This window comes from Pteropus alecto, unplaced genomic scaffold (genome assembly GCF_000325575.1).
Source record: "Pteropus alecto unplaced genomic scaffold, ASM32557v1 scaffold111, whole genome shotgun sequence".
Taxonomy (NCBI): Eukaryota; Metazoa; Chordata; class Mammalia; order Chiroptera; family Pteropodidae; genus Pteropus; species Pteropus alecto.
Window position 1 is genome coordinate 4,454,331 of NW_006431915.1, and position 12,522 is coordinate 4,466,852.

Sequence of the window (12,522 nt, forward strand, 5' to 3'; positions counted from 1 at the left end):
AGAGTCACCGAGAAACAAACAAACAAAAATACCGTCTTCAGTATGGGTTTCTAAGGCATGGAAACATTCCTCACATGACATTCTTAGCTCTGTAATAAATGTCAAGGGCCCAAGATCAAAACTTAACTCAAGAAGTTGCTGATGTGGCTGAGAGTATATGATTCAGATATGTTGTTCTCTGAGCTTTATGTTTCTTCACTAATGGAATCACGGGTTATGCAACTGTACCCCCCCTCCCCCACCTGCCCAGCTGCTCCCTCAGATATGAAGACGCCTCGATGGCATAAAAGCACTGATTAAATTTCATGTGCTTTGTCAAAGTTTAATGCCTCTGCCTATACCGCTGCTTTGGCTTTTTTATTATTGGTGTTTTGCCTAGAATACTTTCTCTTTCTCAATTCATGCTTCAATTCTCTGATGAGAATTTCTCATCGACATAGGCCCAGTAGCAGCACAGATGACAGCTCACAGATGACCGTTAACCAAAATTCGGCAAAGTAAAAGTTTTTGATTTCTTGGTGTGCAGATACTGTGTGATGCTGCTCATCTGCTATGGGAACGCGATATGTAAGTAGCAAAGAGGGCATCCCATTGTGAAAACTTGGGAGCTTGTTTGTGCTTTATCTGAAGTCCCCTTTTGCTTCACATAACCATCTGTTCATCTGGGTCCATCCATCCAAGTAGACACTGAGTATCTACTAAGTGCCAGGCACCATGCTAGGTTTGGGGGAAGGAAGTGTGAATAGGGCATTATCCCTGTCGTCAAAGAGCTCACTGTCTATTCTAAAGAGTAGATAGAAAAGTTATCAAATAATAATATTATCACGCTGTAACAGAAGTGCTCAGATGTCTAGGGTACAGTGGGAGACCAGGAGAGGCTTTGCAGAGAAGGTGGCACTTGAGCTTGAGAGATGAATTAGGAGGAGTTCGAACAGGTAGTCAAGAGGGAAGGAGAAGGTATTCTAGGCAAAACACCAATAATAAAAAAGCCAAAGCAGCAATATAGGCAGAGGCATTCAACTTCGACAAAGCACAGAAATGGTATTAAAGCAGGGAAGTGACACGCTTGGGCATGTGATTCAGAAAGATAAGTCTGTCACCCTTGTTAAGAATGGTTTGGAAGGAAGGGAGATCTAAGACAGGGGGACACCTAGGACGTTACTGCAACAGCCCCTGCTAGAGATGATGGTGGCTAAACAGGGGCAGTGCGGTGGGGTTGGGAGGTATCCAATTCAAGAGGTGTTTGGAAGACGTAACGAGGTGAAGAAGGTGAAAAAAGTCAAGGATGACTGTTTCCAATAGCTGCAAACCGGGTAGCACTAAATGCAGCCCCACTCAGCAAGATGTAGGAGGAGCCGTGGGTGGAACGTGAAGATGAGGAGCTGAGATTGGGCCATGCTGTGTGTAAGGCATCCTTGAGACGTCCACATGCAAGTGGCCCTAACTGAGGGAAGGACTGCCCAGTGCAGGGGAAATGAATGCAATACTCCTAATGAAACCCTACTGCTGGCTGGTCTCCTCTGCAGGTGACACTCAGGTGTGCTGTACGGATCTTGTCACCACGTTCAGATCTGGGTGCCACCCTCTGGTAAGGACAGATGTGCACTCTGGAGGATGGTGACTAAGAGGGGGAAGGGTGGAGAGTGGTGGAAGGAATTGGAATTGTTTAATTTAAAGGACAGTAGATGGGGCTGTCGGGTAGAACTGCGCACACACCACATGTGGTGTTCCAGGAGCTCGAGGCAGAGACCTGTGGATGGCAGTGCTCCGTGTTGAGGAGGCTTCCTGCACAGTTTGGACAACTGGGCTGTCCAACAACAGAACAGGCTGCCACACTGCAGGAGAGCTCCCCGTCACCGATGGGGACACCGGGTGACAGGGCCAAGGGAATTCCTACATGGCCAACGTGGCTGAAGAACAAAATTCTCCAAGTCCCTTCTAATGCAGAGATTTTTTTTTTTTTAATTTAATAGTGGTAAAATACACATATAAAATTTATCATCTTAACCATTGTATTTTAAAGTAGCGTTAAGGGTATTCACATTGTTGCATGCACAGAAGTTCTAAAATAAAAAGTAACAGTTTCTTCACGTCCAGTGGAACACAGCAGCTCTAAAGAAAGAGACAAGCAAATAGCAAAGGCATCACGATTGACACAAAGCACTACTTACTCTGAGAAGTGCCTCATCTGGGTGACCTGTCAAAACGGCTGTGATAAAACAACAAAGCTTTTCACACACAACCTTAATCTGGACTAAAACTTATTTTCCTCCAGTGTCCACTCTGCAAAGTCGTTTTTCCTTTAGGGAACTTCCCCTCTCATTTTTTTCAAGGTGGCAAAAGTGGTTGGGTTCCTCCCTGCCTTTTTTTTTTTTTTGCCATGAAGGAAAGAAACTTCCTTCTCTGCAGATTGTGGAGGAACACGGAATGGCTGAGAGAACCTTGGGAGTAACACGCACAGCCCACTTGGTGATAAAGCAAACTGCCGCGGATTCATAACTATCGTCACAAACTTTGCTGTGCTGCTATAAGTATGGGACAAATCAGCGGGTGACTCATCCGCTACGATCATGTTCAGAGACCCTGAGCTTCGCCACTTGGGGTTTAGAGCTAAAGTCTAACGGCTTTTTTCCTTCCTTTCTCTTTCCTCTTGTTCAAATGGGTACAGAACATTACACTTAATTCTTCTTTTTAAAAGGAACCCTCCTCGCTGCCTGTGATATTATTCATTTGATTTCTCTGACAGAATCCTTCTTTTTGCCTCTTAATATAAATCTGCTGTATAAAACATGTCAAGCGTTTCTTAAACATTTTGCAAATACTCACTGAAGTAACCACCATAGCTTTTTTTTCCCCCCCCTACCAACTACAGACCAACCTTTCCTTCTTACCTTGGGCAATGGAGAGCCCCTAGACCCTCAGGGAAGCTAGCTGCCTCCGAAGACCCAGCAGAAGGTGGCTTTCTGTCAACAGGAAGGGGTCCCCTACCTGACTGAGATGATAAGGGCTGTAATTTTTCAACTGTTCACCCCACTTGCAAAGCACAACCACTAACTTGACTCTGTGAGACGTCTATTGTCAGTGCACCTGGCAAATCCAGGACAAGGAAGGCTGCCTTTGAATCACCATTATTTGCTACTTTTAACATTTAGCTGCAAATAAAAAGTGCCCCAGGATGACACATCTCACAAGGTCTCGGGGAGGAGTTTCAGAAAGAATTGATGTGCGATATGCAGGGGTGAGCAGGGCCAGAAATTAAATCAAACAGGGCTCGAGGAAGTGAATTTTCAATTTGATTTTCATGAACTTAAATTCAAATAGCAACATGTGGCTAGTGGCTCCTGTATTGACTATGAAGGTGTCTAGACGCTCCAAAATTCCACGATGGGACTGCAAACCACAGTAGGAAGATCTGACACGAGGGTGTGACTGAGCTTCCCAGAAGCCCTGGTCGGTTCCCTAAACCCTCTCCTTTCACCAAAGTGCCAGAAGCCCACTGCAGACTCAGACTGGTTCGAGACATGCATGCCTGAACTGGAGCCTGGTGTTTCTAGATTTGCAAAGCCAGTGCCACACAAAGGAACTCACACCCTTCCACTATAGCCTCACCAAGGCTGCAAGTTGGAGCAAGAGATAGCAATCATTTCAACAAAAGCATCATCCAAGCTCAGGTCACAATAATGACCGGAGGGATTATTTAACTAGAGGTGTTAAGAACACAGATAAGTTAGAAACCACGTTTGCTGTGGTCAGGGACAGAAGAGAGGAAGCAATCTCAGACATAAGTGGAAGGCCTACAGTACAATCAAGATGCGTTCATGCTTTAAGCCAGTAGCTAGAGTAGTAAAAATTTACAGATTAACTCAAGTGCCCTGTTGCTAATCCTATGCTCTCGGGGAAGGCATCATGATTCTATATCTTGGGTGTAGTATGGGACTTCACAGAATGGATACCCAATGGCTACGGCTGACTTCCTAACAGTTGAGGCATTCCTACCATATTTTAGCTTAACATGTCATTTTATTTACTTATGATCTATGCCTTTTCCACTTCAAAAAATGGTCTGATGGATTATTACTCAGCCATAACAAGAGATGAAATACTGCCATTTGCGACCACATGGATGGACCTCGAGATACTCATGCTAAGCGAAATAAGCCAGACAGAAAAAGATGAAAAGCACATGATATCACTTATATGTGGGGCATAAACCTAAAAGCAACAAACGAACAGGACAAACAAACGGAGACTCATGGACATGGACCATAGACTAGTGGATACCAGAGGGCAAGGGGTAGGGGAGGAGAGGGGAGGTAGACGGGGTAAAGGGGGTAAAATACACGATAGCTGAAGGAAACTGGACTTTGGGTGGTAAACACACAATAGAATATACAGATGTCAAATGATAATGTACACATGAAAATTATATAATTGTATTAACCAATGTTACCCCAATAAACAATAAAAATTTAAATTAAAAAAAATTATTTGCGATAGCTTCCTCTAAAATGGATAGATATCGCAGAATTGTGAATTCATGAAAACGGGAGAAAAAACTTAAGACCCATCATTAATAAGGCAAGGAAGGAAGAGCAGAGACTGTATCAGAAACCTGGGCTAAGGGAAGCCAGTTCAATTGAGCACAATGTGTAGCTCTGAGCTCCCTGGTAATCAAGTCAAAAAGGGAAGTAGTAAATTCGATTTATCTTAATGAATAATCGGACTAAAACCAACATTTCAGGAGAGACTTTTTTTTCCTGGCCTTGAGATGTGACAAGAGTTGGTCACATTAAAAAAGGAAAGTGGGGACATAAAAGAATTTAATGCAAACTCTCCCTGACAAAAATTGAACAGAAAATCAGAGATGTTCTACGCATGCTTTTTCTTTATACTAACTATTCATTAAAAACAAAAATAAAACTCCTGGAGGCATACTGTGGTTCTGAGAAGACTTTCTGTGGAGAACTCGCAATGAGCATATTTCTAGTGATCTGGAATCTGGCAGTGGAAAAGCTTTGACGATCCAGAGAAATACCACTCTGGTTAACATGTCTACATCGCTGGAATATGGAATGGCTTAAACTGGGCTTTGCTCACTGACTGGAGAGGAGTCCATTCAAGAGAACTAACAAGTACTGGAGAGCAGAAGGTCTTCAGGGTGCAAGCCCTGGACCCCAGGCACCCAGCTTGTCTTCCTTTTGGGGAAGGGAGAGTCTGATGAATGTTCTCATCCCAGCAGAGAGTACCCTACGGAGCTGGCTGCAGGGTCCAGCCCTAGACTCCTCCTAACCTGCCACCTGGGCCTGAGCGAATCCCTCAACAGCCAAAATAAGTAGATAAAAAGAAAGAATGACACGATTTTCTTACTCTCGGTGTGGGCTCTGGTACTGAGAAGCCTCAGAATCGCTGTCTTTCGGGGAGAGGGAGCCCTTATAGGTGTAAAACACATCCTCAGTTTCAGTGACGTATGTCATTTCGTTGGCGAGGTTGTCTGCGGAAGAGTGCCGTGGCTTTCGGATTTCATGCCGGAGCCGAGGACTTCGCCTAGGTGGGGAAAAGGTAGAGTGTGAAAGCAAATTCCACTTAAAAACTCTGATCAGACGTCAGTGACAGTGACCTAACTTTGTGCCCTGACCTTTCTAAGGATGCCTTGGCTGATGCTGTTGGAAATTAAGAGCCGTTTAACTTATTACTACACCAGGATCAACCCAGGGCCACACGGGTCCCCGACCCTCTCAGCCTGGTGGTGCAGCCCCCCTTGAACAGCAGGCTTGGCTTTATAAATAGGCAGATAGATGAGACTGGTTTATGCCCTTTGGGAAGGCACTGAGTGTTGGTTTAGGGCGAGTCATTCTCCCAGAAGGACTCAAGCTCTCAATACATAAATAATAAGCCATTATTGACTGCCGATCAGACTATTTTTCTGATCCATTTGAACAGTACAACTACAGGGTTTAGAAGCCAAGGTACAGTTTTGGCAAAACTCAAACCTTATTTCAGCTACATCCCTTCACGTGAATTTCACTTGATCCAAGGAGAAACGTCCCTTATGTGGTATTAGAGGGACATAACCCTAATCCTCCAACAGCAGTGGTAGCTGTGTGACCTTAGACGAGTCACATCATCTCTCTGGGCCTCAGGAGTACCTACCTGTTCCTGAGAATGAGTCAGATGAGGCATTGTACTCAGGAAGCCCAGTGCAGCACCTGGGCATCGGCTCCTGCAGTGCGTTGAGTCCAGGCTGCCGCGCTTTCTAAGCTCTATTTTCCCTCAGTTTTTCCACCTTCCCCTTGTTAGTCATTTCTCCTTGGGACTGTCAGGGCCTCCACTATTCGCAGTCCCTTGGGCCTGGATAATCAATAACACTGTGTCCAAAGCAGAGTAGAAAGGCTTGTGACTCCTCAGGAGAGGACCTATAAATAGCAATCAGAGCTCCCGGCCAAGGGTGTGGCAACATCAAAGCCTGCTGTTCCCCTGGATACCATCCTGGGCTTCTGCTCTGGGGCCGTGGCATCGCTGCCTGAGAGACTTTCGGACAAATTAAGCTGAGACTTTATAGCATAAATTTACCACTGAGGGATGTGGTACCAAGAAACAAATGTACTCGGTCATGTTATGACTTCTAACATGAAATACAATCGTCATCCCTGCCCGGGGCACTTGGCCCCAGTGTAAGGTCCTCACCTAGCAGCCCTGCACGACAGCTTATATTTTGCCTGCCCGTTATAATTATAGTGTCCCTTAGTCCTAGCAGAGGCCTGTTCGCGAATTTACAGATTCACCTATTGTTCATGAAATGAACAGAAGGCCAGATTCTTTTTACAGCTTGGAGCTGGGGCAATGTTTCTGGTTCGGTCTGCCCTCCTGCTGCTCATGTCTGGTTGTTTTGGAGGCATTCCCAAAAACGGCCTGATGTATTTGGGAGACATTATAATAAAATAAACAGTAATAATAATTCTGCCCCATCCTGTTTTTTTTGTTTTTGTTTTTTTTTTAGCTTACAAAGTACTTCTAACAGAGTATTTCATTTGTGGCAGTTTTTATAATCCTTTTACACATGGGGAGACTGAGACTAGGGAGGTAAAGTAACTCGTTAAGTAACAGGAGAGCCAAAACCTGATTCTGGGTCTTTCCGCTCCAAACCCGATGCCCTTCCTACTTTGCCCAATTGCTCCTTCCTTCCTTTTAGCCGAGTCTATCAGCGTGGAAGTTGGCAGGCTGCTTCCCCAGGTGCATTTGCTACTATCGTTCAGGGTCACACATCCTTACATCGGTTACGTCACGTACCTTTATTAGATTTCCCCAGTTTATTTTGTGTGATGTTAATGGGAAACCCACGATTAAATAAAGTTAAATGTGCCTCTTTATCACAGGACTTGTTAGAGCAGGAATATGCTAATGTGCACTATCGTTTCAGGAAGGGCATTTCAGTAGGCTGTCGTTCCCAAATTTATTTAGACCAAGTCGCTTTTAAAAAAAGAACATCCCAGCATTATACACAAAGGAAAATGTTTAGCTAGACTTGCTTATTTCGTGAAAACGGTTACTTCTGCGATAGCCAATGTAAACTGACTGTAGGCCATCTCTATTAAGGAATTTACTGAGTTTTTATTTTTAAAAGTAATAAAGTATTTACTAGTGGGTAGTACCAAAAAACAAAAAACAAAAAACAAAAAAACAAAACCAAAACCAAAAACCAAAAACAAACAAAAAAACAAACCCCCAAAACCAAAACATACCAATTGGGAGTAATAGGAGGGGACCGAGAAGGCAGACTCTTGGTTTCTAAATGCTCCACTGATAAGGATCTCCGCATGGCTGGGTTCCAGACCATCCCTCCAATCACCTTTTTGCAATACTGGTTATTTACAGACCTGAAAAACCAGATGCAGGTTCACTTTCTACACTGACATGTTCAACAAGAAAGAAATCACAGCATAAGTGAAGCAAACAGTCGACACACGCTCCCTCCTGGGTGGGTGACTAGTTAACACCTTGATGATCTCAGCCGAGGTTATGATGGGGAGAGAGGTACATGGGTCAAAAGCGAATCCTTTCTGTCCTGGCTTTTCCCTATTTCTTCCTTTCTGGTAAAGCTCTTTTCTTGACCTTACTATTGCAAGCAACCAAGTTGCTTCCAGAAGATAACAAATATGAGAAGATAACCTAACCGTATGAGAAGGAATTTCACGATAACATAGAGATACAGTTCAAGTGATTTCAAGGAATTCTCATTGGACTCACAGTGCCTGAGTACAAACATTAACCATCCTTCTAGGTGCTCTTCGCCATCCTATTGGCAGAAGCCATCACTGTAAATCACTGATAACTCTTGAGAGAAGACCTGAGAATATGCCTAGACAGAATTTCAGATCATGTTCTTTGTGCTACCCTGAAGGTTACTTTTGAATTTGTACCCAGAGAATTTAAAACTAAGCTATCTAGATCCCTTAGAGAATGAATTACTTGAGAGGATGGAGTTTGAAGCCAGTCTAGGGGACCTCAGTTCTGGCATTTCTAAATTCTAAACAATGTTTCAATGTCTTATTAAAATTCCACACATTTCTTGCAGCCTAAAACCAACAACAAAAAAAAAACAGAAATACCATGAGACTATAAACAACATGAAACACTCCCTAGAATATCAATGTACTAATTTACAATAAGAAATACTGTTGTACCCTGATCAAAATGCTCACAGCAGCATTGCTAGGAGAATCTACATCAGAAACCAAATTACCATTGACCGAGAGCAAGGCATCAGAACGAGGGCAGCAAGCTAGATGACTCAAAGATTTAATGCAGCAGTTCCTCAAAGTATGTGTCACAGGTTATTAATAGGTACTCTTCAGGGGTTGTGGGGAGGGGGGAAAGTGTTCCATTGTCCTGTAAGCTTGGAAAATACTGAACGAGTTCCTTTTATGTGGAACCCTTCAGGGAGCCTAATATTCAAATGTGTTTCTAGGGGTTGGGCAAGTCATGGAATTCTCTAAGCCTCAGTTTCCGCATCTATAAAATGGAGGTAAGGAGGGCTGAAATTTGCCAGTCTAATGAAGCTGATATTGGGTTGTAAAGAACTGCTGATCTGTGCCCCTGAACCAGCCCCAACATTCCAAGTGAGCCACAGTGACATTAAAAGATGGCTGTAAGTGCTTTGACTCTTGAATCCAGGCTGGCCTGTGATGGCTATGACTACTATGCCAGTTATGGGCCCAGCCTTTAAAGTGATGGGCCATTTCTGCCTTAGGCTCTTGGAGCCCTGAGCTTCTGTGTAAGAAATCCAACCACCCTGCTGGAGAGTCTACATGAAGAGGCCTTGAGAACAGAGAGAGAGAGAGAGAGAGAGTGGAGGATCCAGGTGACTCCAGGTTTTCAATCATTCCATCAAAGCATCAGGTATTTGTAAGAGAAGTTGTCTTGGACCCTCAGACCAGTCCAGTCACCAGATGCATATCACTGAGAAAACCCAGTCCATACTACACGGAGCAGATGAATTGTCTGGCTAAGACCTACATGAATTCCTGATCCACAAAATCTTGAGATATAATAGAATGGTTGTTGCTTTAAGCTACCAAAAGAGGGGACTTTTTTTTATGCCACAATAGATAAGCAGACCTCCTCTCCCCTGCACTCCAGGTTGCCTGCATTTTATAGATGAGGAAATCGAAGCAGCAAAGTAAATTAAAATTAAAGTGACACAGGCAGGATTTAAACCTGGGCTGCTTTCAATTGCTCATTATGCCAGCTCTCAGCTGGCCTGAAGATTAGGTCCAACCAAAGTAAATACTACATTCCAGTAAGCTGTATTAATGACTTGTTCAGTAATAGAGCTACTCAATGTATAAGATCCTAGACAGTATTATTATAAATTCTGAAAATATATTTGTTCTTGGTTTATCAGAAGCTGAGAAAGAGAACATTTTGCACCACAAATACTATCACTGATACTAATAGAAATTTGCTACTTATTGAACCTATAAAGTCATTTAATGATTATGAAGTCACTGGAATAGTCTGACACAGTCTCACATATCAGATACTGGCTCAGAGGCATTATCCAGTTAGTAACAGCCACATCAACAATGCAAAATCACAAAAACAATTTTTTAAACCAACAAATGATCTAGAAATTAGAATAAACGATAAACAATTTATCATATACTTAGGAAGCAGTCTTAGAACAAATAAACACAAAAATACAAACTGCATGGTTAGTTTATTTAGGAGATGAATTTTAATCTAAATTAAAAGGTAAAAATTTATAGGTTAATTTCTTTCACTGTAGTACTCATTAAATATTTTAAATATCATTCCTGTAGATAATAGTACACATGGGATTGCTTAAGAACTGAATATAATTAAGTATGTGCATGGTACAAAGTAAGCACTCAATAATTGTCAGCTTTAATTATTACTGTTACTTCGTGATTGTTATATATAACATAACCCAAAATAACTTGACTCTGGAAGGCTTTATTTCTGTTCATTCATTCATTATTATGGAGCATCTTAGGGAATTAATGTTCTGAGGGGGAGGCTGTCTTAGTGGCAAAATGCCAGGAAAGCCCATATGCCAGGCACCACAGTAACCCTGAGTCACTGCCACGTGCCTCCCTTATTGTGACATGGCGTGGGAGCAGCTGTAATTCTGGCTGTTTGGGAGCTCTGAGGACAGCAGAGTTGAGAAGGCAGAAACAAGTGATGGGGACATGAGCAGTATCTGAGTATGTGCAGAAAGAGACACTGTCGCCTCCCAAGAGACTTTCAATCATGGTTCTGAGATCCACCAGTAGCCCCGGGTCCAGTAGCTGGGGCCTCCGGGTGACAGCGCCCCTTCCCCTGACTGAGGATGTCCACCGCCCAGTGCTGACCAGTTTACATTTCAGTCTAGTGTGGAGACTAAAGTATACTCACTTTTTGGGGTTCCTGGAGCCCAGCGTCCAGTACTGAGACAGAACGTTCTTTTCCTGAGGTAGTAGCTTCTTTGCCTGAAAGAATGTATGGTGCTCCACACAAGATTTCCACAAGTTTTTGCAAGATCGATAATTTAACATGTTGAAGGCCACAATATGTTCCCTGGATTCAGTCTGGGAGGAAAAACAGTAGAGATTTCATCTGTATAGATGTAGGAGCAAGGTCTCACAGCACTTGGCCATATCAGGAGCAATCGGATAAGATTCGACAGACAGCAGAAAATTGGCTTCAAAATGCCTCAGGGCACAACCCAGCGTTATGGGAATATTCAAGAGCAGGATCTGTTCACCATCTTATTAATGTGGAAAAGATGACCAGTCTACTCTTTATCAGCATCTGTGGTCCTTCATGAACCCTTTCATTTAAAATGTACTTACATTTCTAGGTTGGATATATTTGGAGCAGCCAGATCAGGGCTGTCTGATACATTCCTTTGAAAATTTAGGTCTGGAAAAATCTCTCCCCTGGAGAGAGAATCTTTCACTTATCAGACAATAGGAATTTTATAACGCTTTGAATTTCTCCGTTTGCTTTCCATAAAGCTGAGTTAAATCTGCTGCTCATATAGAATAATCATTTTAATTATTTGCTTTACCTTCATGAAACCTAGGTTTTCTGTTTCATGTTAAATTCTCATCTTGTGCATTTTGGGGCCACGCTGAATCTTGCACTGGGGGTCAGGAGACCCAGATTCTAGTCCTAGTTTGCTCTGGGCTTTAGTGTTCTCATTTCTAAGCGTTAACTGCAATGGGGAGCCATTTTAGGTACATATTATCTTTGAGAAACTGGGAAATGGACATAAGTGACATAAGTGAAAAATATGCAGCATAACAAAACGGAATGTGGAAAGAACAGGCATCTCCAATTAAATTCCGGCTCCTCCACTTAGTCGCTGTGGAAGCTTCAGTTTCCCCACTGCCAAGTCCTTCTTCCTCATGTGGATAACCAAATTGAGTTATCTAGAGACTGGATCTTCTTATGAGACATGCAAAGGCCAGCGTGCATTTTAAACACACCAAGGGAAGGAACTGCCTGTGTTAACATTTATTGCTACTCGGCTAGTGTCAGGTTCTTTGACCAGTGCTTTTTCATTTAATCCTCACGATTCCCTGGGAAGCAAGCATTTCTGTAAATAAGGTAACTTGGGCTAGGGGAGGTTAAGTAACCTGTCCGGCTGGTAGGTGAAAGAGCTAGGATCTGAACCCAGTGTCTCTGACTCCAAAGCAAGTAACTTCTCCAATCAGATAAGCAGAGTGAGGCAAACAGAGAAAGGCTGGATCCTCCGGGCTCTGACTTCCTTTTTCTTTCCACCATATGCCATGCTCTTCCTTCCCTGTTAATACATGTGGCAAAGTGCCTTCACCCGCTGAAGGACTTAAGAGCTGAAATGGCTAAAAACAAGAAACGAAGCAAGCGTAGATAGAACTCACCTGTTTTTGTCGCTGATGTATAAAGAACTTTTTCCTTTTGAAAGAAATTTTTAGAATGTTCACCCTGCAAAAAATAACACACAAAAAAAGCAGGGATCAGCCTGGCTATAGCCGATGC

The 12,522-nt window shown here is 43.1% G+C and overlaps 1 protein-coding gene across 1 annotated transcript in view; it reads right to left on the bottom strand.

Annotated features, from left to right (window-relative positions):
- PTPN3 (protein tyrosine phosphatase, non-receptor type 3) overlaps positions 1-12,522 on the bottom strand; it is a 95,489-nt gene that overhangs the window by 33,415 nt on the left and 49,552 nt on the right. The window contains exons 13-16 of the mRNA XM_006906088.3: positions 12,405-12,468; positions 10,915-11,087; positions 7,740-7,874; positions 5,368-5,544 (exon numbers count right to left, since the gene is read on the bottom strand). Of these exons, the coding sequence (XP_006906150.2) occupies positions 5,368-5,544; positions 7,740-7,874; positions 10,915-11,087; positions 12,405-12,468 (549 nt within the window). The remainder of the gene's footprint in view (positions 1-5,367; positions 5,545-7,739; positions 7,875-10,914; positions 11,088-12,404; positions 12,469-12,522) is intronic.